Raw genomic sequence first — 27,028 nt, 5'->3', positions numbered from 1 at the left:
TGGGGCCGCTTAACACTGAGGATGGAGTGGAGGTTAAAGATAATCTAGGCATGGCCCAATATCTAAACAAATACTTTGCCTCAGTCTTTAATAAGGCTAAAGAGGATCTTGGGGATAATGGTAGCATGACAAATGGGAAGGAGGATATAGAGGTAGATATTACCATATCAGAGGTAGAAGCGAAACTGAAACAGCTTAATGGGACTAAATCGGGGGGCCCAGATAATCTTCATCCAAGAATATTAAAGGAATTGGCACCTGAAATTGCAAGCCCATTAGCAAGAATTTTTAATGAATCTGTAAACTCAGGAGTTGTACCGAATGATTGGAGAATTGCTAATATAGTTCCTATTTTTAAGAAAGGAAAAAAAAGTGATCCGGGTAACTACAGGCCAGTTAGTTTGACATCTGTAGTATGCAAGGTCCTGGAAAAAATTTTGAAGGAGAAATTAGTTAAGGACATTGAAGTCAATGGTAAATGGGACAAAATACAACATGGTTTTACAAAAGGTAGATCGTGCCAAACCAACCTAATCTTTTTTGAAAAAGTAACAGATTTTTTAGATAAAGGAAATGCAGTGGATCTAATTTACCTAGATTTCAGTAAGGCATTTGATACCGTGCCACATGGGGAATTATTAGTTAAATTGGAGAAGATGGGGATCAATATGAACATCAAAAGGTGGATAAGGAATTGGTTAAAGGGGAGACTGCAACGGGTCCTACTGAAAGGCGAACTGTCAGGTTGGAGGGAGGTTACCAGTGGAGTTCCTCAGGGATCGGTTTTGGGACCAATCTTATTTAATCTTTTTATTACTGACCTTGGCACAAAAAGTGGGAGTGTGCTAATAAAGTTTGCAGATGATACAAAGCTGGGAGGTATTGCCAATTTGGAGAAGGATCGGGATATTATACAGGAGGATCTGGATTACCTTGTAAACTGGAGTAATAGTAATAGGATGAAATTTAATAGTGAGAAGTGTAAGGTTATGCATTTAGGGATTAATAACAAGAATTTTAGCTATAAGTTGGGGACGCATCAATTAGAAGTAACGGAAGAGAAGGACCTTGGAGTATTGGTTGATCATAGGATGACTATGAGCTGCCAATGTGATATGGCTGTGAAAAAAGCTAATGCGGTTTTGGGATGCATCAGGAGAGGCATTTCCAGTAGGGATAAGGAGGTTTTAGTACCGTTATACAAGGCAATGGTGAGACCTCACCTAGAATACTGTGTGCAGTTCTGGTCTCCCATGTTTAAAAAGGATGAATTCAAACTGGAGCAGGTACAGAGAAGGGCTACTAGGATGATCCGAGGAATGGAATACTTATGAAAGGAGACTTAAGGACTTGGCTTGTTTAGCCTAACTAAAAGAAGGTTGAGGGGAGATATGATTGCTCTCTATAAATATATCAGAGGGATAAATACAGGAGAGGGAGAGGAATTATTTCAGCTCAGCACCAATGTGGACACAAGAACAAATGGCTATAAACTGGCCACCAGGAAGTTTAGACTTGAAATCAGACGAAGGTTTTTAACCATCAGAGGAGTGAAGTTTTGGAATAGCCTTCCAAGGGAAGCAGTGGGGGCAAAAGATCTATCTGGCTTTAAGATTCTACTCGATAAGTTTATGGAGGAGATGGTATGATGGGATTTTGGTAAGTAATTGATCTTTAAATATTCAGGGTAAATAGGCCAAATCCCCTGAGATGGGATATTAGATGGATGGGATCTGAGTTACTATAGAAAATTCTTTCCTGGGTATCTGGCTGGTGAATCTTGCCCATATGCTCAGGGTTTAGCTGATTGCCATATTTGGGGTCGGGAAGGAATTTTCCTCCAGGGCAGATTGGAGAGGCCCTGGAGGTTTTCGCCTTCCTCTGTAGCATGGGGCATGGTTGACTTGAGGGAGGCTTCTCTGCTCCTTGAAGTTTTGAACCATGATTTAAGGACTTCAATAGCTCAGACATGGGTGAGGTTTTTCATAGGAGTGGGTGGGTGAGATTCTGTGGCCTGCGCTGTGCAGGAGGTCAGACTAGATGATCAGAATGGTCTCTTCTGACCTTAGTATCTATGAATCAAAGCCAATAGAAGCCAATGGAAAGACTCATATTGCCTTCAATGGATCAGGCTCATAAGTCCCTGTGAAACATTTGCTAATAGTTTCCCTTTCTGCTCACCTCTCCTATGAGACTCACCCATTGCTTTTCTTGGCAGCAGAGAGGACATAAGAGCGCTCCCTGCTGGCTGTGCGCCTCAGTACACTGTTGGCTGCCTCTGTCCTGGAAGAGAAGAAGAGATACTCCTGGGGAAATTCTACACCACTGCACAGACAAAGAATTTATGTCCCCTGTAGATTTCTTTGTTTCCCCACAGAAAAATGACTTTCTGACAGGGAAGCAAAGGGAAGCCACAAAAGCAGTCATGCGACCCTCCCCAGCAGTATGTTTCGGGTGTCCAGGGCAGCTGACAGAGAGGTAAATTACTATGGGGTGTAGGCAGGACTGGGTAAGATATGGTTGGTGGCTCCTTCCCTGTGCCGGGCTCAGCTGCTAGTCTCGGCTGGGCTGGGGAGGACAGAACTTCCTATTCCCCTGCATGGCATCTGGGGCCATGTCAGACCATCCCCCAGATTTCTCGCCCTGGCTGTAGGAAGCTCTGCAAACGCCCCCCTACCCCCACTCTCAGCTGTTCCTGCACCCATCATTCCTCAGCTGCAGGGGTGGAGATCACTGTACAGGGAGTTGATCCCCCATCCATCCAACCCCCCTGCATTCAGACCCCCTCATACCCAGACCCTCCCACCGAGCCTCACCCACACTGCACCCAGAACCCCCCCCAAAGAGTCCCGCTCCTCCTGTACCTGGACCACGCTGATGAGCCACCCACACCTGGATCCCCAACCTACCAAGCTCCAACCAGCTGCATCTGGCTCCCTGCACTGAGCCTCCCACACCCAGACCCCCCTCCTGAGCTCTATCCCCCCCCACACTCAGATCCCACTGCTGAGCTCTAATCACCTTCACCTGGATCCTCCTGCAGAGTCCCATTACCATTGCATCCAGAACCCCCCAACAAGCCCCTGTGTATCCAGATCCCTGCCCGCACTCAGATCCCCTACTGAGCCGCTTGCACTCAGATTGCCCCACACAGAACCCTCTCAACCCACACCTGAATTCCCCCCACACTAAGCCCCTCCACATTTGGATCCTGCCTGCCCATACCTGATGCACCTGGCACAGAGGGGCAGGGCTTTGTGGTGTTTCTGGGACAGGTCCAGTCCTTGCACTGTGTCAGGGTTGGGTGCAGCCTTTTGACTAAATCCATGTCCTGGGAGTGGGAGGGGGCGCTTACAGTGATCTCCCACCTCTGTACAGCCAGTGCCCTGTGCTGGAGCCTGCACATTTATTTGACAAATGAAATTTGCAAAATGTTGCAGAATTTTAAAATATTGGGCACAGAATTTTTATTTTTTGGCACAGAATGCCCTCAGGAGTAAAGAGAGCACGTTCCAATGATGAAGCTGGGAGGCAGAAGACTGAGACAGTAGGGGGCTAGAGGTGAATGAGTCACTGAAGGCTTGTATCAGATTCCACTGGAAAGAGCATAAATCAAGCAAGAGCCAAGGGTAGTAACAATGGCCTATCTGTCCATTTATTCTGTACCCATCACTGTGGTAGACAGGTATCAATTCCCGCCTTCATACTATTTATACTGTGCCAGGCATGTACGTAGCTCTGGGCAATGGGTGAAATGTGCCAAGCAAACAATAGAGTCCCTAGCTAAAGGAGATTATTGTCGAAAGGCAATGAAAGGTTGCAATATGGTACATAATAAAACAGGGCAAATACAGAATGTGGGGCCTGGGCTTCACAGCTGGATTGCTGAATGGACCAGGTGTGTCTATACAGATTCTGAAGATTTTGGTACCACTAAATGTGGATGGGGTGGTGCCAACCTCAGTTTTTTGTCCACAGTGGAATGGGCAAAATCATAGAATCATAGAGCTGGAAGGGACCTCAAGAGGTCATCTAGTCCAGTCCCCTGCACTCATGGCAGAACTAAGTATTATCTAGACCATCCCTGAAAGGTGTTTGTCTAACCTGCTCTTTAAAATCCCCAATGATGAAGATTCCACAACCTCCCTAGGCAATTTATTCCAGTGCTTAACTACTCTGACAGTTAGTAAGTTTTTCCTAATGTCCAACCTAAACCTCCATTGCTGCAATTGAAGCCCTTTGCTTCTTGTCCTATCCTCAGAGCTTAGGAAGAAAAAATTTTCTCCCTCCTCTTTGTAACAACAGTTTTCAAGTACATAAAAGGTTATGTCCCCTCTCACTCTTCTCTTTTCCAGACTAAACAAACCCAATTTTTTCAATCTTCTCTCAGAGGTCATGTTTTCTAGACCTTTAATCATTTTTGTTACTCTTCTCTGGACTTTCTCCAAGTTGTCCACATCTTTCCTGAAATTTGGCACCCAGACCTGGACACAATACTCCAGTTGAGGCCTAATCAGCACAGAGTAGAGCAGAAGAATTACTTTTTGTGTCTTGCTTACAACACTCCTGCTAATACATCCCAGAATGATGTTCGCTTTTTTTTTTTTTGCAGCAGTGTTACACGGTTAACTCATATTTAGTTTGTGATCAACTATGACCCCAAGATCCTTTTCCGTAGTACTCCTTCCTACACAGTAATTTCCCATTTTGTATGTGTGCAACTGATTGTTCCTTCCTAAGTGGCGTACTTTGCATTTGTTCTTATTGAATTTCATCCTATTTACTTCAGACCACTTCTCCAGTTTGTCCAGATCATTTTGAATTATAATCCTGTCATCCAAAGCACTTGCAATCGCTCCTATCCTGGTATAATCCGCAAACGTTATCAGTGTACTCTCTATGACATTATTTAAATCATTGATGAAGATATTGAACAGAACTGGCCCAAGAACTGATCCCTGCAGGACCCCACTCATTATGCCCTTCCAGCATGACTGTGAACCACTGATAACTACTCTCTGGGAATGGTTTTCCAACCAGTTATGCACCCACCTTATAATAGCTCCATCTAGGTTGCATTTCCATAATTTGTTTATGAGAAAGTCATGTGAGATGGTATCAAACTTTACTAAAGTCAAGATACGTCTACTGCTTTCCCCCATCCACAAGGCTTGTTACCTTGTGAAAGAAAGCTATCAGGTTGATATGATACGATTTGTTCTTCACAAATCCATGCTGTTACTTATCACCTTATTATTTTCTAGATGTTTGCAAATTGATTGCTTAATTATTTGCTTTATTAGCTTTCCGGGCACAGAAGTTAAACTGACTGGTCAGTAATTCCTTGGTTTGTCTTTATTTCCCTTTTTATAGATTGGTACTATATTTGCCCTTTTCCACTCTTCTGGAATGTCTCCCATTTTCCATGACTTTTCAAAGATAATCGCAAATGGCTCAGCTATCTCCTCAGTCAGCTCGTGGAGTATTCTAGGATGCATTTCATCAGGCTCTGGTGATTTGAAGACATCTAAGTAATTTTTAACTTGTTCTTTCCTATTTTAGCCTCTGATCCTACCTCATTTTCACTGGCACTCACTATGTTAGATGTCCAATCACCACCAACCTTCTTGGTGAAAACTGAAACAAAGAAATCATTAAGCACCTTTGCCATTTTCACATTTTCTGTTATTGTTTTTCCCCCTCATTGAGTAACAGGCCTACCCTGTCCTTGGTCTTCCTCTTGCTTCTAATGTAGAATGTTTTCTTGTTACCATTTATGTCTCTAGCTAGTTTCATCTCGTTTTGTGCCGTGGCCTTTCTAATTTTGTCCCTACCTACTTGTGTTATTTGTTTATATTCATCCTGTGTAATTTGACCAAGTTTCCACTTTTTGTAGGACTCTTTTTTGAGTTTAAGATCATTCAAGATCTTCTGGTTAAGCCATGGTCTCTTGCCATACTTATCTTTCCTATGCAGTGGGATAGTTTGCTTTTGTGCCCTTAATAATGTCTCTGAAAAACTGCCAACTGTCTTCAATTGTTTTCCCCTTAGACTTGCTTCCTATGGGATCTTACCTACCAACTCCCTGAATTTGCTAAAGTCTGCCTTCTTTAAATTCATTGTCTTTATTTTGCTGTCCTCCTTCCTACCATTCCTTATAATCATGAACTCTACCATTGCATGGTTCCTTTCACCCAAGCTGTCTCCATTTTCAAATTCTCAACCAGTTCCTCCCTATTTGTCAAAATCAATTTAGAACAGCCTCTCCCCTAGTAGCTTTCTCCACCTTCTGAAATAAAAAATAGTCTCCAATACATTCCAAGAACTTGTTGGATAATCTGTGTTAGTTGATGCCTGAGTAGTTGATATCCCCCATTACCACCAAGTCCTGTGCTTTGGATGATTTTGTTAGTTGTTTAAAAAAAGTCTCATCCACCTCTTCTTGGTTAGGTGGTCTGTAGTAGACCCCTACCATGACATCCCTCTTGGTTTTTACCCCTTTTATCCTTACCCAGAGATTTTCAACTAGTCTGTCAAAATCTTTCCATTCCAAAAGACCCATGCCAGAAAAAGGTAGTTCTGAAAATATTATTTCAAATGTCAGGAACTCTGATTGGCTGCTTCTGAGGCAGTGTTCCAGGAAGTCCTTCCTTACAGAGGAAGTGATGTGAAAGCTAAAGCTGGGCCTGAGCTTTAGAAGTTCAGATCTGGATTTAGATCCAAATGCAAAAATGTCCAGACTTAGAATTCTGGAGCTCGGGTCTGGCTACAGAAAGCAGCTTGCTCACTTTACTCCCAGGATATTTCTAAGTCTTTACAATATTTTTTTCCATCCAGTCACATGGACTGTATGTAGCTGATTGGTTCCCCTCCACCTCTCGCTCTCTAGGAAATTAATTGGGCCGTGCTGTCATTTTGAAACATGTCAGGCTTTTAATTATATTTTGTTAGGAGCCCAGAGGCCTGGGGGCATTGATGCACTCTATATAGAAATGCATTATTATTCTGACTGGCTCAGCTAAAGTTTTCATAAACCTGACCCGCATGATACTGGTAGATAAGATGAAAAGATACTTTCTGTTGTGTCCATTGAATCCCCACAACCCCTGCATGGAAAGATATTGGTTGCAGCAGTTTGTACCTCTTCTTATGTTCATCTGGGGAAAAAGCTGGTTTCTCTTCATCTGACTTCACTGATATTTGCCTGACATTGAATGGAGCCCTGAATCCAAGAGAAGGGGAGAGCTATGTTAATGGCTTTGCTTTTATACTTAGTCATAAAAGAATTTAAAGCAATGGGCGCTGAATAACAGACTTTGAAGCAGCCTTAGCCAGGTGAGCATAGATGATGAGATGACTTAGGTGTAGATGTCAGTGCAGCACCTAAAGGAGGGCACTGGAATCCTGACCCCCATTCATGGGAAAGGTACTTTTATTTTCCATGCACCATGGTGAAAACATATCCCTGTCCAGGTTTTCTGATTTACAGGGCTCAAGCAGATGATAATGCTGAATGCTCAGCCAGAACCTGCTTTGATCAGAAAAGTCAGGCAGTGGCCTGGCAGCTGGCCCGACAGCTGGCCCAGACACGAGATTTCTGTATTTCTTGCTTTCAGACAGGCCACAGATACTACAAAGGAAGCTCCCCTTGTGGTAGTTTGGAGGTTTCTGGCTCCTGTCCCAACTGGATTTACTAAGGACAAAATTCACCCCATGCAGAAGGAAGCTCCACACAGTAACTTCTTTTAAAATGAAGGGCAGTGAAATGCTCAGCAAGCTCAGAGATCAGCCTGGCTGAGCAGGTGGCTTCATCATGCAGGCAATTGCACCAGGCGAGGCCCTGCAGTTGGATAAGCAGTGCACTGCTCCTCTCGGTACACTCACAGTTTCTTATAATCCTCAGTTGTCATCTTGTATCCGGAGGAGAAGCGGGGGAGGCTGGCACTCTTATCCTGAGCTGCTGCACTGCAGATAACATAGTCACTTCCATTAATGTGACACTTGTGACCTCTTGCACTCCCGCCAGCCTCCCTCCAATGCAGATTCAAGAATGTTTCACAAGAGAAGGGTAAAAAGGATGCCTAATCCTAATGGATCATGCTGATTTCTTTAGCCAACGTATGGCCAGTACATTGTCCTTCTTAGCTGTCCAGGGCTGAGATATTAGGGCCCAGTAGTTTCCCAAGGGCTCCTGAGAACTGTCATTACTGGGTTTGGAATCCCCCTCCATCACACAACACTGTCTTGTAACACTGCTCTCTCTAGCATCATCCACTGGACCTTAAACGGGGAAATGCATGGGTGTGCCATGGTGGCAAAGAAGCCGTAAATCATCCTGCCACAGGGAAGACTCAAGATTGGCTATGCTAGCTTTGCAACTCTCCACCCCACAAGTACTCCTAATGCCAGGGCCAGGTAATGCTAGTGGCAGGCTGGGGGTGAGAGGTGTATGACCACCATCCAGTCCAGCTTTCAAAAATAAACATAAAATATTTGTTATTTTTGTGACTAGGTTTGTTACAATGATTATTGAATGAAACCAGCATGGACATTTTCTCAAGGTTCCTACCCACCCCAAAAAGCTCTAATCAGTACATGATTTCTGGGACAAGCTATCCCAAGATAAAAAAATGAGGGCACGCCCTGAACACTCCCACTTCCGGCTGCCTTCTCAGACAACTTCCAGCTGCCTTCTGAGAGGTCAATGGGGGGCCAAGCTGAACATTTCCACTATGCACCACAACCAGTTCAGTTTAAAGATGGCATGAAGCCACAGAATTGGAATCTGAGTCTGGAGTTTTGAATGTGCTCCAAGTGCAGCAGGTTGGGTCCAAGTCTCTCTCTAGTTTGTTAGAAGTTTCATTGTCTCTGGATTGTGGTTGGAGTGGCTCTGCCAGAGTTTAATGGAGATCTGTGGGACTCTACAGGCACTGTATGAAATCAAAGACTGGGCACCAGTGTATGCAGAATATTCCAAAACCCCAAGCAGGTCTTGTATGAAGAATAGGATCAGACAAACCTTTTCTGCATGCCATTGGAATAGAAGATGCTCTCGGGCGATGTCTTGTCAATGGTCCTGGTGAACACCCCCCTTTAGGAAGAGGAGAACTGTAATTAGGTTCAGGGCCATCTTAGAAAGAAGATTACAGAAAGGCTGAGGGAGACATGGAGAAAGGCCCTAGACGAGAGAACCATGCTAAAGCGGGTCCCAAATCTGTCTTTCCATCAAATCTATTAAGCTGCAGCTTTTCCTCATAGATTGCAGGGCTCTCATCACCTCCAGTACATTATGACTGTATAATCGCTGTCCATCACAATGGCATCTGTGTAGCCTGATGGGGACACACTGCCCAGCCTCACATTCCATGGAAGCATGATGACTTTGTGACACTTGAGTGTGTACGAGGATCCATCCAGCACCCAAAGGGTAGTGGAATTGTGAGAGGAAGCGAATACACCTAGTGTTTTGGTTAATGCAAGAGCCTATGTCTCATGTTGGGGGCAAGATGTTGGGTCAGAAACAGATTCAACCATTCCATGGTTGTAGTCAACACTTAATCAGCTCCCACATGGACTCGGGAGTGTGGCAATACAGGATACATGATCCTCTGGCAGACCACCTGCTGGTCAACATCTAGCGCTGCAATGGACGGTGAATCCCACAGTGCTCTGGGTTTCTAGTACACTCCTGTTTACAAGGGACTGGGGAGAGACTTTCTGACACCTCTACCAAGTGACTACCTTACTCCTCAGGCTATGATATCTGATTTCCCATCACTGTCAGTGCTCTGCTTATTAACTTCCCAAACATGTCTACCCACAGGGGATCCCCACAGTCAGACACCATCATAACAATGAAGCCCATTTTATCCTCGACTGTCTTAGCCTCTGTCACCTGCAGCCCCAATGTTTCTAACTCCAGGGATGGGACTCTGCATACCAACCTGATGAGGTAACCAGAGGTGGGCTTGGAACCTGGCAACCTACACAGGGAATAGAAATCAAAAACTCACAAGAAAGAAACAGGAGCAGCAATATCCATAGGGTACAAGGCTGTCAGTGCACCAGGGCTTCTGGTGCTGTTCAAAGCCACAATAGGGGAAATCCAGAGCCCCGTGATGCTATTTCACATCCCCATCCAAAGTTTATGTAGCCACTATTGTTTACAAATAGCTCCAAAGGATTTTTTTTTTTACGCTATTTCAGGATGTGCTATAAGGGGCTCGATCAGGAAACTGACTAATTCTTTAAAAAATTGTGCTGATAGTCTACTTAATTGCTGACACAAAGATAAATCCACAGATGGAATATACGTGGATGGATAACGGATCAAACAAACGCTGTCTCTCTTATACAACAACATATTTACATTAACTTATTCAAAGGTCCATCTGCAGAAGGGGCCTGCTGTTCAGCCAGGGAAGGCGTTTGGGGAAACACTCCCTTAGGGGAATAGGAAGGAAACATTGTCAGATAGGGTTAGAACCTGCAAATTGTGACATGCTGAAAGGACTGACATAAAAACCTGTGAAATATGGAATCAGAAATGTCTTTCTGCCAGTGAAAGTAGGACAGAGACTGGAGGAGAAGCAGCATAGGAATGGCCACACTGGATTTTCAAAAGTGACTAGTCATTTGAGATGCTGCAATGTTTGGGTGCTCAACCTGAGATACCTTAAAGGTTCTGATTTGAACTGGCCGGGGCCCCGGTCCTCAAAGGTGCTTAGGCTCTTTCAGTGTGAGTTAGAAGCCTAAATACCTTTAAGGATCTGGGCTTTGGTGAAAGTCTGGCCCCTTTTAACATATCTCAAGTTGGTCACCCAGAATCACTAGATGCTCTTGGAAATCTTGGCCCATTAATTATTTGTATTGCAGAAGCATGTCAGAACCCTAGTCACTGACCAGGACCCCCATACTGGGCACTGTACAAACAGAACAAAAAGACAGTGGTCCTTGTTACCATCGGGTTTCTGAGCACCTTGCTCTCCCCCTTACCTCAGCTACAGCAGACTCCACTTCTCCCCTTTCACTGAGAGGTGAACATGCCCCCAAAGGCATCACATTGCCAAATGTCACAGTGGTGTGCGTGGGGGGGCGGGAAGTAGGGGCACAGGCTCCCCAATCAGTGAAGGCAAAGAACTCCTCTGGGGCCTGGATGAGAAGACCAAGTTCCTCCAGCCCTGAGTCCACAGGGGGAGATCCAGATCCTCTGGCTGCCGGGTGAGAGCAAACTCCACCAGCCATAGGGGGCAGGCATGGAGAGCAAGCTCCACCGGCCCTGGTGGGGAGAACCAGCTCCTCCGGCTGCGGGGGTGGCGGGGGACACAGAAAATACCCATCCAAAAGCGGCCACATTTTTATTTCAGTGCACTCCCCTGCAATGTCACAAGTGTTGCTATTATTATCTATAGTGCCCCAACGTGCATGCTGCTTTACAGGAAGGCCGCAAGCAAAGGCCCTCCCTGGAGAATCCTGCCAGCTAATGAAAGGGGGAACGCAAAAAGAACTGACAAGAGGCCATGGAGGAAAAGGGGGAAGCGGCAGGAAACCACTCACAGGAGAGTTATTAATGAAAAATTCAGATTGGTGAGGACTGTCACTTTTCAGCAATGGGACTGCAGCCAGCAGGGGGCTCAAACATTGGACTAACCGCTGCCCCATATTTTTATTTTCTTAGGATCCGAACAGCTGGATCCTTATGCCCAGGCACCACGCTGGTGCAGGGATCCACCTGAATCCATAAGCTTGCAGAATCAGGGCCATTCAAAACACTGTGCCAGCACACAGATCCACCTGCACCTGTGAGCTTGTAGGCTTGGGGCCAGAGGTGGAATAAGGTTTCCCGGGGCCCTGGGCCAGAGCAAGTTCCCCTGCTCCCCCGCCCCTTCTGCCTGCAGTCCCATCCCTACTGCCCCTTCTGCCTGCCCGTGGCCACACCCCATTCTGCCCCTTTCCCCCACAGCCCCATCCCTGTTCCACCCATGGCTGTGCACCATTCTACACCCCCACACACACATATACTGTGGCCCCGCAACCCATTTGCTCCTTTCTGCCTCCCTCCCCTCCTCCCCATGGCCCTAACACAAGAGAAGCTGAGTCCCCCCACCACAGCCCTGGGGTTGCAACAGGGAATGAGAACTCTCCCAGCCCTGAGGCCACAGCAGGGAGTGAGAGCTCCTTCAGTCCCAGGGCCGCAGCGAGGGTCTGGGCGCTGGGGCTTCCCCCACCCGCTCCCTGCTTGGCGCTTCTGTCAGGGCTCTGGGCTTCCGCCACCCTGCGGTAGATTGCTGAGGGAGGGGCACCCATTTTTCCAGGGCCCCCCAATTGGCCAGGACCCCTGGGCACAGGCCCCATCAGCCCATTGGATAATCTGCCACTGCTTGGGGCCATACATGGCACTATGGTGGCACATGGATCCATCCACATGTACGAACTTGCAGGATTGGGGCCATGCTCTGTACAAGATGAATGCTTGTAGAATGCTGTGCTGAGCACAATCGGTGCAGCTCTCCTCCAGCATTATGATTTATAACCTAATAATACCAGCAGTGTGTGTGAGGAGACCTCGAAGAACCCCATGCCCAGGCAGCTGCAATGGCACTGCATATTTATCCCATCCCAGCCAGAAGCCTTCAGTTACCTGTTACCATGGGGTGTAACAGATGCTAAGGCTGGGGATCCCCCATCAATCTTTCCAGACCTACCTGGCAAGTGCCTGGTGGGGGGAAGGAATAGAATCACAATGGCAACAGTCCCATTCACACAATTCTCAACTTCTTTAGATATGCCAAATGTGACAGTTATGTGAGTAAAACACATCTCCAGTGCCAGCCCATGTGCATGGCACATCGTGGTGCCAGTGTGGTAATGACATGCTGCAGTCAGAGAGGACTTCACCCATGAAATCCCATGCAGGCTATGCTCCCTGAAGAACCACATTGCTGTCATCATGCTCACCCAGCTCTTTCATCCACAGATCTCAAAACACCTTACCATGAGGCAAGGAGCATTAGCCCCATTGCACAGATGGGGAAAGTGAGGCACAAAGAGTGGGAAGTGACTTGCTCAAAGTCACAAGCAAGTCTGTGGCAGAGCCAGGCATAGAACCCAGGTTTCCTGAATTACTCTGGTGCCCCAGCCACTGCGATTGCACTGTCTGCCTCCCTATTTTGCTGCTGTTATTTAGAGAGCGCTCATGCTGCAGATGGTGCTTTATAAACTAGTAGGGAGAAAAGTCCCTGCCAGATAATCTACAGCATCCAAACTGGCATGGGGATGGAGCATCCTGTGGTCAGCTGCCAGTTTGCTGACACACTCAGATTTCATCAGCACTAGGGAGGCTTGTTTAGAGAGGAGGGAGATTTTTTGTTTTGTTTTTCATTAAGCAGTTTAATAAAACACTGGCCCTTTAAGTATCTGTAGTCCCAAGCTCCACCCAATGCACCTTGAAGGGTAATGCCATGCCCCTGGGACCAGCAGGGGTTGGTGGAGAGCTAGTTGTGTTGGCTTTACAACACTTAGGGTCCAGGATTCCCCAACATGGGGCAACCTCCTTCTGCTCACTTCAGGCAGCTTTGCAGCCCCTTTTTACCAAGTCAGCAACCACAAGGCCAGAGCATTAGACAGGACTGGCTCCATGAGTTCAACTGATTCTCTCCCATTTGCAGGTGGACATCTCCTGGGGATTAAAAACTCCTCCAGATTCCTGGGTTCATAGTTCTCTGGATAGGTCATTTCCATTTAACTATCAAAAGTAAATACAAGCAATGCATCCATTTGATTGTGAGTTCATTGCCAGCCGCATGGCCTTGTGTCACCTTTAGGGAATGCCTGACGATGATGGGGTTGTCCCATGACTCCAATGAGTTTCGGGAAGGGACTCTACCAAAATACCACAGAATTCTGGGAGGAAGGGGCAACAAGCTGGGGGTGGGTGAGACTAATACCCTACTTACAATGAGCTTCTCTTCATCTCCTCCTCATTGTCTGAGTTTTGTGGGTAGATCCAGCTCTTATCCCCTTTTAGTGTGGTGCGTACCTTCATCTGCCTGATGACCTTCTTGCGATCTTCTTCACTGGGTGGAATAACACCCCCTGATATAGAACAAGAGGATACGGTTTAGGGGATGTGTGGGACTGAGGGAATGGGCTTGTTGAATAAGGACAGAACTCCCACTACCAACAGACCCATTCAGGAGAGTAGCAATAGCTCAATAGTACTCATCACCATGCATTTTTGACAGGTTTCCATGCCCCGTTTGGGGCTTTTGTCCTGCCTTCCCATCCCATTTCAGTTGGCACCGAAGTTTGGCGCCATTGGCCATTTTGAAAAAAAATTTTGTGGGCGTTTAAATGGGGGAAGTGTTGTGCTTGGATACATGGAAAGTAGTTTAAAGTTTGGGTAAGGTATATTGAAAAAAGGGGATTGTGTAAGGAGAGCTGTTAAAGGGCAGGTTATTAAAGAAAAGAGATGATAGGATGCTATAAAAGAATAGGTTTCAGAGTAGCAGCCGTGTTAGTCTGTATTCGCAAAAAGAAAAGGAGTACTTGTGGCACCTTAGAGACTAACAAATTTATTTGAGCATAAGCTTTCGTGAGCTACAGCTCACTTCATCGGATGCATTCAGTGGAAAATACAGTGGGGAGATTTATATATATAGAGAACATGAAACAATGGGTGTTACCATACACACTGTAACGAGAGTGATCACTTAAAATGAGTTATTACCAGTAGGAGAGCGGGGGCGGAAAAAGCCTTTTGTAGTGATAATCAAGGTGGGCCATTTCCAGCAGTTGACAAGAACGTCTGAGGAACAGTGGCAGGTGGGGGGGTTATAAACATGGGGAAATAATTTTACTTTCTGTAATGACCCATCCACTCCCAGTCTCTATTCAAACCTATGTTAATTGTATCCAGTTTGCAAATTAATTCCAATTCAGCAGTCTCTCGTTGGAGTCTGTTTTTGAAGTTTTTTTTGTTGAAGAATTGCAACTTTTAGGTCCGTAATCGAGTGACCAGAAAGATTGAAGTGTTCTCCAACTGGTTTTGTAATGTTATAATTCTTGACGTCTGATTTGTGTCCATTTATTCTTTTACATAGAGACTGTCCAGTTTGACCAATGTACATGGCAGAGGGGCATTGCTGGCACATGATGGCATATATCACATGGCAGGTGAACGAGCCTCTGATAGTGTGGCTGATGTGATTAGGCCCTATGATGGTGTCCCCTGAATAGATATGTGGACAGAGTTGGCAACAGGCTTTGTTGCAAGGATAGGTTCCTGGGTTAGTGGTTCTGTTGTGTGGTTGCTGGTGAATAATTGCTTCAGGTTGGGGGGCTATCTGTAAGCAAGGACTGGCCTGTCTCCCAAGTGAGAGTGATGGGTCTACAACCTATCCTGAAGGACGACTCATCACTCTCACATATCTTGGGAGACAGGACAGTCCTTGCTTACAGACAGTGAAGTCAGTATGTTTGCCTCCACATTCCCTCTCCCTGAATCTACTTAGAGTGGCTGTAGCTAATGCAAGCGTTAGGCTGGAAAAAAATATGTTTCTGGTTGTCATGCACGGTTTGCCATTTCTGCCACCTGGTGGTGAGACAAGTTTAGGACTTGCTCAATGGGAGGATGGACAGATCGAAAAAACATAGGAGTCCCTCCTGCAAACCTTGTCTAATGCCAGCCTCAAATTAGAGTACTAAAGAGACCCTTGCCTTGCTCATTACTACCCTTCCATTCCCAACTGCTATTTCAAATGCAAGTGATCAAACCATGTCTTCCAGAATATGCGTACCGCACCTGGCACAAAATGGGGCTTTCATTTTGATTGTGGCACAAGCACTAACCTCCTGTCCCTATAAGGCCTTTTCCTTCAGTGCTACTCTGTCAGAAATCTACTTATCTTCCATTGGCTCTGTCCTCTCACCTATTAGGAACCTTAATTAGATAATTCACTGGAATAAGTGTTATTAACGTTAATTAAAACACTGACGCAGGAGATGTGAAAATGCCATAGGTTGGAAATCAGGACATGCTGCATCATCAGCAGGGTAGAGATCAGGTGAGAGAAAGCAGTTAGGGGAAGATGGGAGAGAGCGAGGGTGGACAGGGTGGTGTTTGAGACGACCAAAGAAGCCCAGTGAGGGGCGAGAGAAAGTGGAAGGTACTGAGGAAAGCTAGGATGTGGAGGAGCCGTATGTGTGGGTAGGGGGAGGGTAGAGGAATATCAAAACATGGATTGATCTTGCAGATTGCTAAACACTATCTGTAAGGGGCTGAGTACAGCTGGATGGAAAATGGGAATTTTCATGGGAAAAATCCCCATTCAAAATAGACTCCCCCTTACATACAAACAGTTTTCCCAGGAGAAAAATTTTTTAAAATGAGAAGGTGTGAGGAAAGCCTGCTGCCAAAAAGCCTCCAACTTTTCCAGTTGGAAACCAGCAACAAATAGGGTTGACAACTGTCTAATCACACAAGCCCAAACACCCTTGCCCCACCCCCTGTCCTGCCTCTTCCCCAAGGCCCCCACTCACTCCAACCCTCTCCCTCCATCGCTCACTCTCCCCCACCCTCACTCACTTTCACTGGGCTGGGGCAGGAGTTGGAGTGAGGGAGGGGATGCTGTCTCTGGGCTGGGGGTGAGACCAAGGGGTTCAGAGTGTGGGAGGGGACTCCGGGCTGAGCCTGGGACATGGGGTTGGGGTGCGGGAGAGAGTGCGTGATGCGGACTCTGGGAGGGAGTTTGGCTGTGGGAGGGGGCTTGTGGCTGGGGTAGGGGTGCAAAAGGGGATGCATAGTGTGGGCTCCAGCTGGGTGGCGCTTACCTCAAGCAGCTCCTGGGAAACAGCCAGCATGTCCAGCTCCTAGATGGAGGGGCCAGGTGGCTCCATGCGCTTCCCTTGCCTGGGTTCCCAGCCAATGGGCGCTGCAGAGTTGGCGCTCAGGGTAGGGGCAGTGAGCAGAGACCCCCCTGGATGCTCCATGCCTAGGAGCAGGATGTGCTGGCCGCTTCCGGGAGCCATGTGGAGCCAGGGTAGGCAGGGAGCCTAAAATCTCCCAGATTGGCTTCAGTAGCCTCTGGGAGATTGAGCCTGATTCCGGGAGACTCCCAGCCAATCCAGGAAGGTTGGTAACCGTAGCAACAAAGGGCCAGAAGGATTTGGCCTGCTCCACACACATATTTTGCATGAGTGAAACTATATCAGTGTGGGTGGGGAGGTTACCACAGCAGTTACACCAACAAAACCCTGAGTGTGGACACAGTTAGTCTTACCATATTGCAGGTTCCCCAAAAGATGACATGCTGGGGGGATATAGTTGGAGTGTGCAGAAAGGGTGAGAGTGTGCTGGGAGGGGTGTTTGAGGAGTGTTGGGGGAGTGAGAGTATTTGGGGGGTTCAGAGGGGTGTATGTACTCAAAAGTGTATTTGGGGAGTTCTGGGGGGTGCATGTGTATTGGAGGGTATTTGGGAGGATGCAGAAACTGTGCATGGGGTATTTGGTTGATTCTGGGGGGGTGCGTGTGTACTGGGGGCTATTTGTGGGATGCGGCAAGACTGTGCATGTACTGACAGGGCAATTTCAGGGTGCGGGATGGGTATGTAAGGGGGAGTATTTGGGTGGTACAGCAAGGGTGCATGTGTACTGGAAGGCGGGTACAGGAGGGGGTGCGTGTGTATGGGAGGGATATTTGCGGGGTGCTGGTGGTTGAGTGTGTGCTGAGGAGTATTTGGGAGGGTGAAGGAAGTGTGCATGTGTACTGGAGAGGGATCTTGGGGGGGGGGAAGAGATGGGGGTGTACTTGGAGGGATATTTGGGTGGTATATGTGAGGGGTGTATGTGTACTGGGAGGGATATTTCAGGGGTGCATGTGTACTGGGATGAGTATTTCAGGGGTGTGGGATGGGTGCATGTGTACTGGGAGGGGTATTTGGAGTATGTGACGGGTTTGGTCACAGAGGCCCCCTTGGGACGGTCATCTGATGTGCTGAAATTACCTCTGAGCCCATTTTCCCTGATGGCTTGGGACTCCAGAACCCTGCCTTGTTGAGCCAGACATGCTAGTCTGCTGCAACACAGACACAGCTCTGAACCATACCCCAAAGTTGCAGGTTTTAACTGAAAACCACTCAGTAGGTTACCTATCTCCAGCACCCAGACACCCAGCTCCCAATGGGATCCAAACCCCAAATAATTCAGTTTTACTCTGTATAAAGCTTATACAAGGTAAAGTCATAAATTGTCCGCTCTCTATAACACTGATAGAGAGATATGCACAGCTGTTTGCTCCCCCAGGTATTAACCACTTCTCTGGGTTAATTAATAAACAAACGTGATTTTATTAAGTATAAAATGTAGGATTTAAGTGGTTTCAAGTAATAACAGATAGAACAAAGTTACCAAGCAAAATAAAACAAAACACACAAGTCTAAGCCTAATACATTTAAGATACTGAATATGGGTAAATCTCACCCTCAGAGATGTTCCAATAAGCTTCTTTCACAGACTAGACTCCTTCTCACTCTAAGCCCAATCCTTTCCCCGGTACAGTTCTTGTTATTTCCAGCTCAGGTGGTAACTAGGGGATTTCTCATAACTGGCAACCCCCTTTGTTCTGTTCCACCTCCCTTTTATGGCTTTGACATAGGCAGGAATCTTTTGACTCTCTGGGTCCCCACCCCTCCTTCTAATGGAAAAGCACCAGGTTTAAGATGGATTCCAGTACCAGGTGACATGGTCACATGTCCTGTGAGACCCCAGTCTCCATTCTTTCCAGCCTGACTCACGTAAACACAGGAAGGCTTACAAGTAAACAGAGCCATTTACAATCAGTTGTCCTGGTCAATGGGAGCCATCAAGATTCTAAACCACCAATAATGGCTCGCACTTTGCATACTTACAATAGGACTTCAGAGTACTACTTCATATTTCTAGCTTCAAACACAAGAATGATACACAAATACAAATAGGATGAACACACTCAGTAGATTATAAATTTTGTAATGATACCTTACAAGAGACTTTTTGCACAAAGCATATTCCAGTTACATCATATTCAGACATATAAACATATTTCCATAAAACATATGGACTGCCACGTCAGAGGGGGTAATGGGGGATATAATAAGAGGGGTATTTGGGGGATGCTGAAAGGGTGCATATGTACTGGGAGGCGGCATGTCTACTGGGATGGGTTTTTTGGGGTTGTGGGAGGGGTGAGTATATACCGTGAGGGGTATTTTTTGGGAGGTGCTGGGAGAAGGTATATGGGTATTTGGGGAGGTTTCACCTTTCACTAGGAGGGTGGTGAAGCACTGGAATGGGTTACCTAGGTGGAATCTCCATCCTTAGAGGTTTTTAAGGCCCGGCTTGACAAAGCCTTGGCTGGGATGATTTAGTTGATGTTGGTCCTGCTTTGAGCACAGGGGGTGGACTAGATGACCTCCTGAGGTTTCTTCCAATCCTAATCTTCTATGATTCTATTATTCTAGGTGCTGGGAGGGGGTACGTGTATACTGTCAGGGGTATTTGGGGAAGTGCTCAGAGGGGTCTTTGTGTCCTGGGAGGGGTATTTAGGAGGGTGCAGGAAGGGTGCATGTATACTTGGAGGGGTATTTGGGTAGGTGCTGCAGACTGCAAGGAGTATTTGGGGGCTGTGGGAGGAGTGTTGTGTATTGGGGTGGTATTTGAAGGGTGCAGGAGGGGTGCATGTGTACTGGGGCGTATTTGGGAGGTACTGGAAGGGTGCATGTGTACTGGGAGAGGTATTTCGTGGGGTGTGGGACTGGTGCATGTGTACTGGAAGGGTTATTTTGGGGGTGCAGGATTAAGTTCCCTCTATGCTTAGTGCTGCGGAGGGGAGAGGTGCCCCTTTCCCAACCCAGCCCATCAACGGCCACGGGAGAAGTGGCTATCCTATGGCTCCAGCCCATGGAGCTGCCATGGCAGGGAGAGGTGCCTCTTCCTTTTAGCAGATGACAGAACGAGGAGTAATGGTCTCAAGTTGCAATGGGGGAGGTTTAGATTGGATATTAGGAAAAACTTTTTCACTAAGAGGGTGGTGAAACACTGGAATGCGTTACCTAGGGAGGTGGTAGAATCTCCTTCCTTAGAGGTTTTTAAGGTCAGGCTTGACAAAGCCCTGGCTGGGATGATTTAACTGGGACTTGGTCCTGCTTTGAGCAGGGGGTTGGACTAGATGACCTTCTGGGGTCCCTTCCAACCCTGATATTCTATGATTCTATGATTCCCCACAGCCAAGGTGCTGCTGCAGGGAGAGAGGGCTGGGGGGAGTCCTCTCTCCCCACCATAGCCACAGGGCCCAAACCTCTTATCCCCAGCCCCACCCCAGAGCCCACACCCCCAGGCAGAGCCCTCATCCCCCCCAACCCTCTGCCCCAGTCCTGAGCCCCTCATCCCCATCTCCAGCCCAGAACCTGCACCCCCACCCGGAGCCCTCACACCCCTGCACCCCAACCCTCCACCTCAGCCTTGAGCCCCTCATCTCTGACCTCACCCCAGAGCCTGCACTCCCAGCCGGAGCCCTCTACTTGCCCCCACCCCAGACCACAACCCTCTGCCCCAGCCCTGAGTCCCCAATATTCTGAACCCTTCAGCCCCACCCTCACCACATGAATTTTGTTATGTGCACCAATTTGAAGGTGATGTGTCACACATCACTTCTATATTGGTGCACATAAAAAAATTCATTCCGCTCATGCATGAGAAAAATTAGAGGGAACAGTGGTGGAGAAGGTGTACTGGCAGGTGTATTTGGGGAGGTGCTGGGGGGTTATACTGATAGTCGTATTTTGGAGGTGCAGGAGGGGTGCATGTGTACTGAGAGGGGTATCTGGGTAGGTGCTGGGGGGGTGCATGTGTACTGTGAGGGGTATTTGGGTGTGGGGGGGAGGAATGTGTGTGTACTGGGAGGAGTATTTGAGGGGTGCTAGGGGGTGCATGTGTACTAGGAGGGGTATTTGCAGGGTGCTGGGGGTGCGTGTGTACTGGGAAGGGTATTTGGGGAAGTGCTGGAATGGGGGTGTACTGGGTGTGGTATTTGCAAGGTGCTAGAGCTGTGCGTGTGTACTAGCAGGTGTATTTGGGGAGGTGCTGGTGGATGTACTGATAGTCGTATTTTGGGGGTGCAGGAGGGGTGCATATGTACTGTGTGGTGTATTTGGGGAGGTGCACATGGTGGCAGGGGTACTTTCAGCCTCCATCACGTGGTGGGAGGCAGTGTCGCTCTCTGTCATGGTGGCAGGGTGGCTGTCGCAAGCCAAGGACACAGCACCAGCGGTCAATCAGTGCTTCCCTGTGGGCTCCTACCCCTCCCCAGGGCTGGGGCCTGGGTAGGCGGAATCCAGCAGCTGTGACTGCAGGGGAATGGACCGATCAGCTTTGGCTGCAGTGGAGTGGATCAATCGGGGCATGGGAAGAGCTCTTTCTGAGCTATAACCTCTGCTCCACAAAAATCCCAGATATTGCTTCTTATTTGAAAAATCCTCCTGGACAGAGAATCGAAAAAGAGATCGTGGCTGGGAAAACCCAGACATCCGGTAACCCTAGACACAACAATACTAGTATCTTATACTTGTATAGCTTATCCTCCTTCCCACATGGGAATACTACACCAGTATAAGCATTTTCTTAATGGCATAACTGTATCCAAACTAGGGAGTTGTGCCACTTTAGGTATACCAGTCTAGTTAACTTGTGTGTGTAAACAAGTTACTGTCAGAGAGGAACGAATACTTTCACTTTTAAAGGGTAATGCTTAAAAATTGAAAGTGTAGGCCTAGTGTCTAGAGCACTGAACTGGGGCTAAGACGAGACTTCTATTCTCAGCTCTGCCAATGGCCTGCTGAATGACCTGGGCAAGTCACTTCACCTCCCTGTGCCTCAGTTTCCCCATATGTACAATGGGGATAATGATCCTGACTCCTTTGTAAAGAACTTTGGGAGCTACTATTATTATTTTATTATTATTACTATTAAAAGTGACATCAGTTGCTTCATTGAGATAAATTAGGTTATCCAAACTATTAGTTTCAGGCTGCCTGTAGATTCAGGAAAATGAAAGCTGCATCTGTTCACATTTGATTCACATTTTACAGGTTTTTTTCACAACCTGTAATGGTGAGAAACATCATTACCCTCTATATTACATTTATTCCCCTCTATTGGGCACTGGTGAGGCCACACTTGGAGTATTGCATCCAGTTTTGGGCCCCCCACTACAGAAAAGATGTGGACAAATTGGAGAGAGGCCAGCGGAGGACAACGAAAATGATTAGGGGACTGGGGCACATGACTTATGAGGAGAGGCTGTGGGAACTGAGCTTATTTAGTCTGCAGAAGAGAAGGTAATACACATGACTAAAATATTGGTATAGAAGGGTACAGCTTGCTCAGGAAGGACAGGCAGGAAAAAAAGGGAGGAGGTGTTGCCTTATATATTAAAAATGTATACACTTTGTCTGAGGTTGAGATAGAAATAAGAGAAAGACTTGTTGAAAGTCTCTGGGTAAGGATAAAAGGGGTACAAAACAAAGGTGATGTCATGGTAGGGGTCCACTACAGACCACCAAACCAGGAAGAAAAGGCTTTTTTTTTTTTTTAAACAACTAACAAAATCATCCAAAGCACATGGCTGGGTGATAATGGGGGACTTCAACTACCCAGACGTCTCTTGGGAAAACAACACAGCAGGGCACAGATTATCCAGCAAGTTTTGGAATGTAATGGAGACAATTTTTTATTTTAGAAGATGGAGAAAGCTACTATGGGGGAGGCTGGTCTAGATTTGACAAATAGGGAGGAACTGGTTGAGAATTTGAAAGTGGAAGGCAACTTTGGGGAAAGTGATCATGAAATGGTAGCGCCCATGATTCTAAGGAATGGTAGAAGGGAGAACAGTACAATAAAGACATTAGATTTCAAGAAGGCAGACGTTAGCAAACTCACGGAGTTGGTAGGTAAAATCCCATGGGAAGCAAAGTCTAAGCAGAAAAACAATTGAAGATAGTTGGCAGTTTTTCAAAGAGACATTATTCAGGGTACAAGAGCAAACTATCCCAGTGCATAGGAAAGATAGAAGGTATGGCAAGAGATCACCCTGACTTAATCAGGAGGTCTTTAATGAACTAAAACTCAAAAAAGAGTCCTACAGAAAGTGGAAACTCGATCAAATTACAAAGAATGAATATCATCAAACAACAAAAGTGGGTAGGGACAAAATTAGAAAGGCCAAGGCACAAAACGAAATCAAACTAGCTAGGGACAGTAAGGATAACAAGAAAACATTCTACAAATACACTAGAAGCAAGACGAAGACCAAGGACAGAGTAGGCCCGTTACTCAATGAGGGGGGGGAAAGACAATAACAGAAAATGTGGAAATGGCAGAGGTGCTTAATGATTTCTTTGTTTCAGTTTTCATCAAGAGGGTTGTTGGCGATTAGACGTCTAACATAATGAATGCCAGTGAAAATGAACGAGTATCAGAGAGTCTAAAATAGGGAAAGAACAAATCAAAAATTACTTAGACAAGTTAGATATCTTCAAATCACCAGGGCCTGATGAAATGCATCCTAGAATACTCCAGGAGCTGACTGAGGAGATATCTGAGCCATTAGAGATTATCTTTGAAAAGTCACGGAAGACATTCCAGAAGACTGGAAAAGGGCAAATACAGTGCCCATCTATAAAAAGGGAAATAAGGACAACCCGGGGAATTACAGACCAGTCATCTTAACATCTATAACCAGAAAGATAATGGAGCAAAATAAGTAAGAAATCAATTTACAAAAACGTAGAATACAATGAGGTGATAAGTAACAGTCAGCATGGATTTTTCAAAAACAAATCATGTCAAACCAACCTCATACCAACCAACCATATCAAACCAACTCCGATAGCTTTCTGTGACAGGGTAACAAGCCTTGTGGATAGGGGGGAAATGGTAGATGTGGTATATCTTCACTTTTGTAAGGCTTTTGATACTGTCTTACATGACCTCTTCATAAACAAACTAGGGAAATACAACCTAGATGGAACTACTATAAAGTGGGTGCATAACTGGTTGGAAAATTGTTCCCAGAAAGTAGTTATCAGTGGTTTAGTCATGCTGGAAGGGCATAAACAGTGCGGTCCCACAGGGATCGGTTCTGGGTCCAGTTCTGTTCAACAGCCTCATCAATTATTTAAATAATGGTATAGGAAGTACACTTATAAAGTTTGTGGATGATACCAAGCTGGGAAGGGTTACAAGTGCTTTGAAGGATAGGATTAAAATTCAAAAAGATCTGGACAAACTGGAGAAATGGTCTGAAGTAAATAGGATGAAATTCAATAGGGACAAATGCAAAGTACTCCACTTAGGAAGGAACAATCAGTTGCACACATACAAAATGGGAAATGACAGGAAGGAGTAATGTGGAAAGGGATCTGGAGGTCAAGTGGATAACAAGCTAAATATGAGTCAACAGTGTAACTGTTGCAAAAAAAGCAAACATCATTCTGGGATGTATTAGCAGGAGTATTGTAAGCAAGACACCAGAAGTAATTCTTCTGCTCTACTCAGTGCTGATTAGGCCTCAATTGGAGTATTGTGTCCAGTTCTCAGTGCCAAATTTCAGGAAAGATGTGGACAACTTGGAGAAAGTCCAGAGAAGAGTAACAAAAATGATTAAAGGTCTAGAAAACATGACCTCTGAGAGAAGATTGAAAAAAATTGGGTTTGTTTATTCTGGAGAAGAGAAGAGTGAGAGGGGATGATAACAGTTTTCAAGTACATAAAAGGTTGTTACAAGGAAGAGGGAGAAAAATTGTTTTTCTTAACCTCTGAGGATAGGACAAGAAGCAGTGGGTTAAATTGCAGCAAGAGCAGTTTAGGTTGGACATTAGGAAAAACTTCCTAACTGTCAGAGTGATTAAGCACTGGAATAAATTGCCTAGGGAGGTTGTGGAATCTTCATCATTGGGGATTTTTAACAGCAGGTTGGACAAACACCTTTCAGGGATGGTCTAGATGATACTTAGTCCTGCCTTGAGTGCAAGGGACTGGACTAGATGACCTCTCGAGGTCTCTTCCAGTTCTGTGATTCTATAAGAGTGAGGGAGATTTGATAGCAGCCTTCAACTACCTGAAGGGGGGTTCCAAAGAGGATGGAGCAAGGCTGTTCTCAGTGGTGGCAGATGACAGAACAAGGAGCAATGGTGTCAAATTGCAGTGGGGGAGGTCTAAGTTAGATATTAGGAAAAACTATTTCACTAGGAGGGTGGTGAGGCACTGGAATGGGTTACCTAGGGAGGTGGTGGAATCTCTGTCCTTAGGCTCAGCTTGACAAAGCCCTGGCTGGGATGATTTAGTTGGGGTTGGTCCTGCTTTGAGCAGGGGGTTGGACTAGATGACCTCCTGAGGTCTCTTCCAACCCTAATCTTCTATGAATCTATGATTATTTTTAATATGAACCCTCAGATTCTGGAGAAGGGGTGGATTCTGTTGTTGAGTCATGGGATACATGTTGCCCCAATAAGAATTTTATACACTCCTTCTGTGTCAGCCAGGACAGTAGAGGGTTGATTACATTTTTGTTTTGTTCACCCGGAAACGCATTGGAGGTTACTAGTTTTCCACCTTTCTCGATCTTTGTAGGCATTACAGTTCTACCCCAGTGAAATATCAAACACACAGAATTCTGTGGAAAGTAAATACATGACAATCTCTTGAGTAATGCTGAGAGGAAAGAATAGGACCAATGACATTTCAGACATCATACACTGGAATGGGGGAAAATCATATTTGAGTTCATCTAAGAGAGCAAATAGTATGATCTTAAGGAAAGCAAGGGCAGGGGCAAGATAAATTACCTTTGCTGACACCAAGAGACATCATGGTTTTCTCAAATTTTCTTCTACTTCAGTTCCCAGTTCAAGGCAATGAGTCCACCTGAAAAAATGAAAAAGGGGGAGAAACTCAAATTATTGCTCCAGTTATAAATGGTTTCCAGGAAGGATCTGGATGAGTGTGTGAATTACATATCACAGCAATACCACACTGGCAGAAACGAGAGACGGGAAGGTCTATTTTCCCATCTATTTTATTTCATCTTCTTGGCCAACTGGAGTCTTTCCCATCACTGTTCTCATGGATCCAAGTGAAAAGTCGTTCAGAATTAAAGGATCATAGCAATGTCATTCTGGAAAGGACCTTGAGAGGTCATCTAGTCCATCCCCCTGTGCTGAGGCAGGACCAAGATGGGTAAACCCACTTGGATTCATGCTCAGGTCCACTAACTCCATAGTCTAGTCATGGCAGACATGCCTATCCAGGCTCAGTGGAGGAAGAGGCATTTCAGGGTCATACGCCTGGAACCATTCAGACAAGACAGACAGCAAGACACATATTGATGTTGATATAATACTGACATTCTTTTAAAGCAACATCACATTTCCAGGCAGAGCTGACAATTCCTGTTCCCTGCCTAATGACCTCACAAGCAGATAGCAAGCTGTAGTAACCTTAGCCTATAGATACACACATTCTTGTTTCTTTTACAAGTGTGTAAATGACTTAATGACTGACAATTAATAGTCTCTTTCATCCAAAGATCTATAGTCCCTACCGGCTGATATGCAAGGACTTCTTCTTCTTCTTCTTCTTCTTGTATAGCAGGAAGTACTGTCATGTTTTGGGCCTTTCAGCAGCTTCTGTGGGGACATCATGACAGCTACAAAGCTGTGGATCTATAGAACCTTAGTTATACCAGATCTATTGTCCAGCAATGAAACGTGGCTGCTGAAGAGTGGCACACTGACATTTGTGATAGTCACCATCTTCGTCATCTGCTCCATATTAAGGGACAAGACCAGCAACGAGAGTATTTGTAGCTGGACCCAGTAACCATCTCCATCAATACTGGTTCGGGTTCAGTGGCTTTCTTGGTATAGACATATAATTACAATGAAAGACCAAAGAATTCCAAAGTATATTTACCAAGGAATGCTGCTACATGGCCAGA

The 27,028-nt window shown here is 46.0% G+C and overlaps 1 protein-coding gene across 2 annotated transcripts in view; it reads right to left on the bottom strand.

Moving 5' to 3' along the window:
* Positions 1–27,028, bottom strand: part of ZNF185 (zinc finger protein 185 with LIM domain) — a 128,186-nt gene that overhangs the window by 57,563 nt on the left and 43,595 nt on the right. The window contains exons 2-9 of one of the 2 annotated variants that reach the window (XM_043491640.1): positions 25,878–25,956; positions 13,956–14,094; positions 12,641–12,715; positions 9,945–9,983; positions 9,020–9,091; positions 7,885–7,965; positions 7,142–7,222; positions 2,200–2,283 (exon numbers count right to left, since the gene is read on the bottom strand). In XM_043491640.1, the coding sequence (XP_043347575.1) occupies positions 2,200–2,283; positions 7,142–7,222; positions 7,885–7,965; positions 9,020–9,091; positions 9,945–9,983; positions 12,641–12,715; positions 13,956–14,094; positions 25,878–25,902 (596 nt within the window). In that variant the 5' untranslated portion in view covers positions 25,903–25,956. The remainder of the gene's footprint in view (positions 1–2,199; positions 2,284–7,141; positions 7,223–7,884; positions 7,966–9,019; positions 9,092–9,944; positions 9,984–12,640; positions 12,716–13,955; positions 14,095–25,877; positions 25,957–27,028) is intronic. The other variant, XM_043491641.1, reaches the window with a different exon arrangement.

The sequence above is a fragment of the Dermochelys coriacea genome, chromosome 9 (genome assembly GCF_009764565.3).
Source record: "Dermochelys coriacea isolate rDerCor1 chromosome 9, rDerCor1.pri.v4, whole genome shotgun sequence".
Classification (NCBI taxonomy): Eukaryota; Metazoa; Chordata; order Testudines; family Dermochelyidae; genus Dermochelys; species Dermochelys coriacea.
The sequence above is the reverse complement of the archived record's forward strand: the minus strand, read 5'-3'. Positions and strand labels throughout refer to the sequence as shown.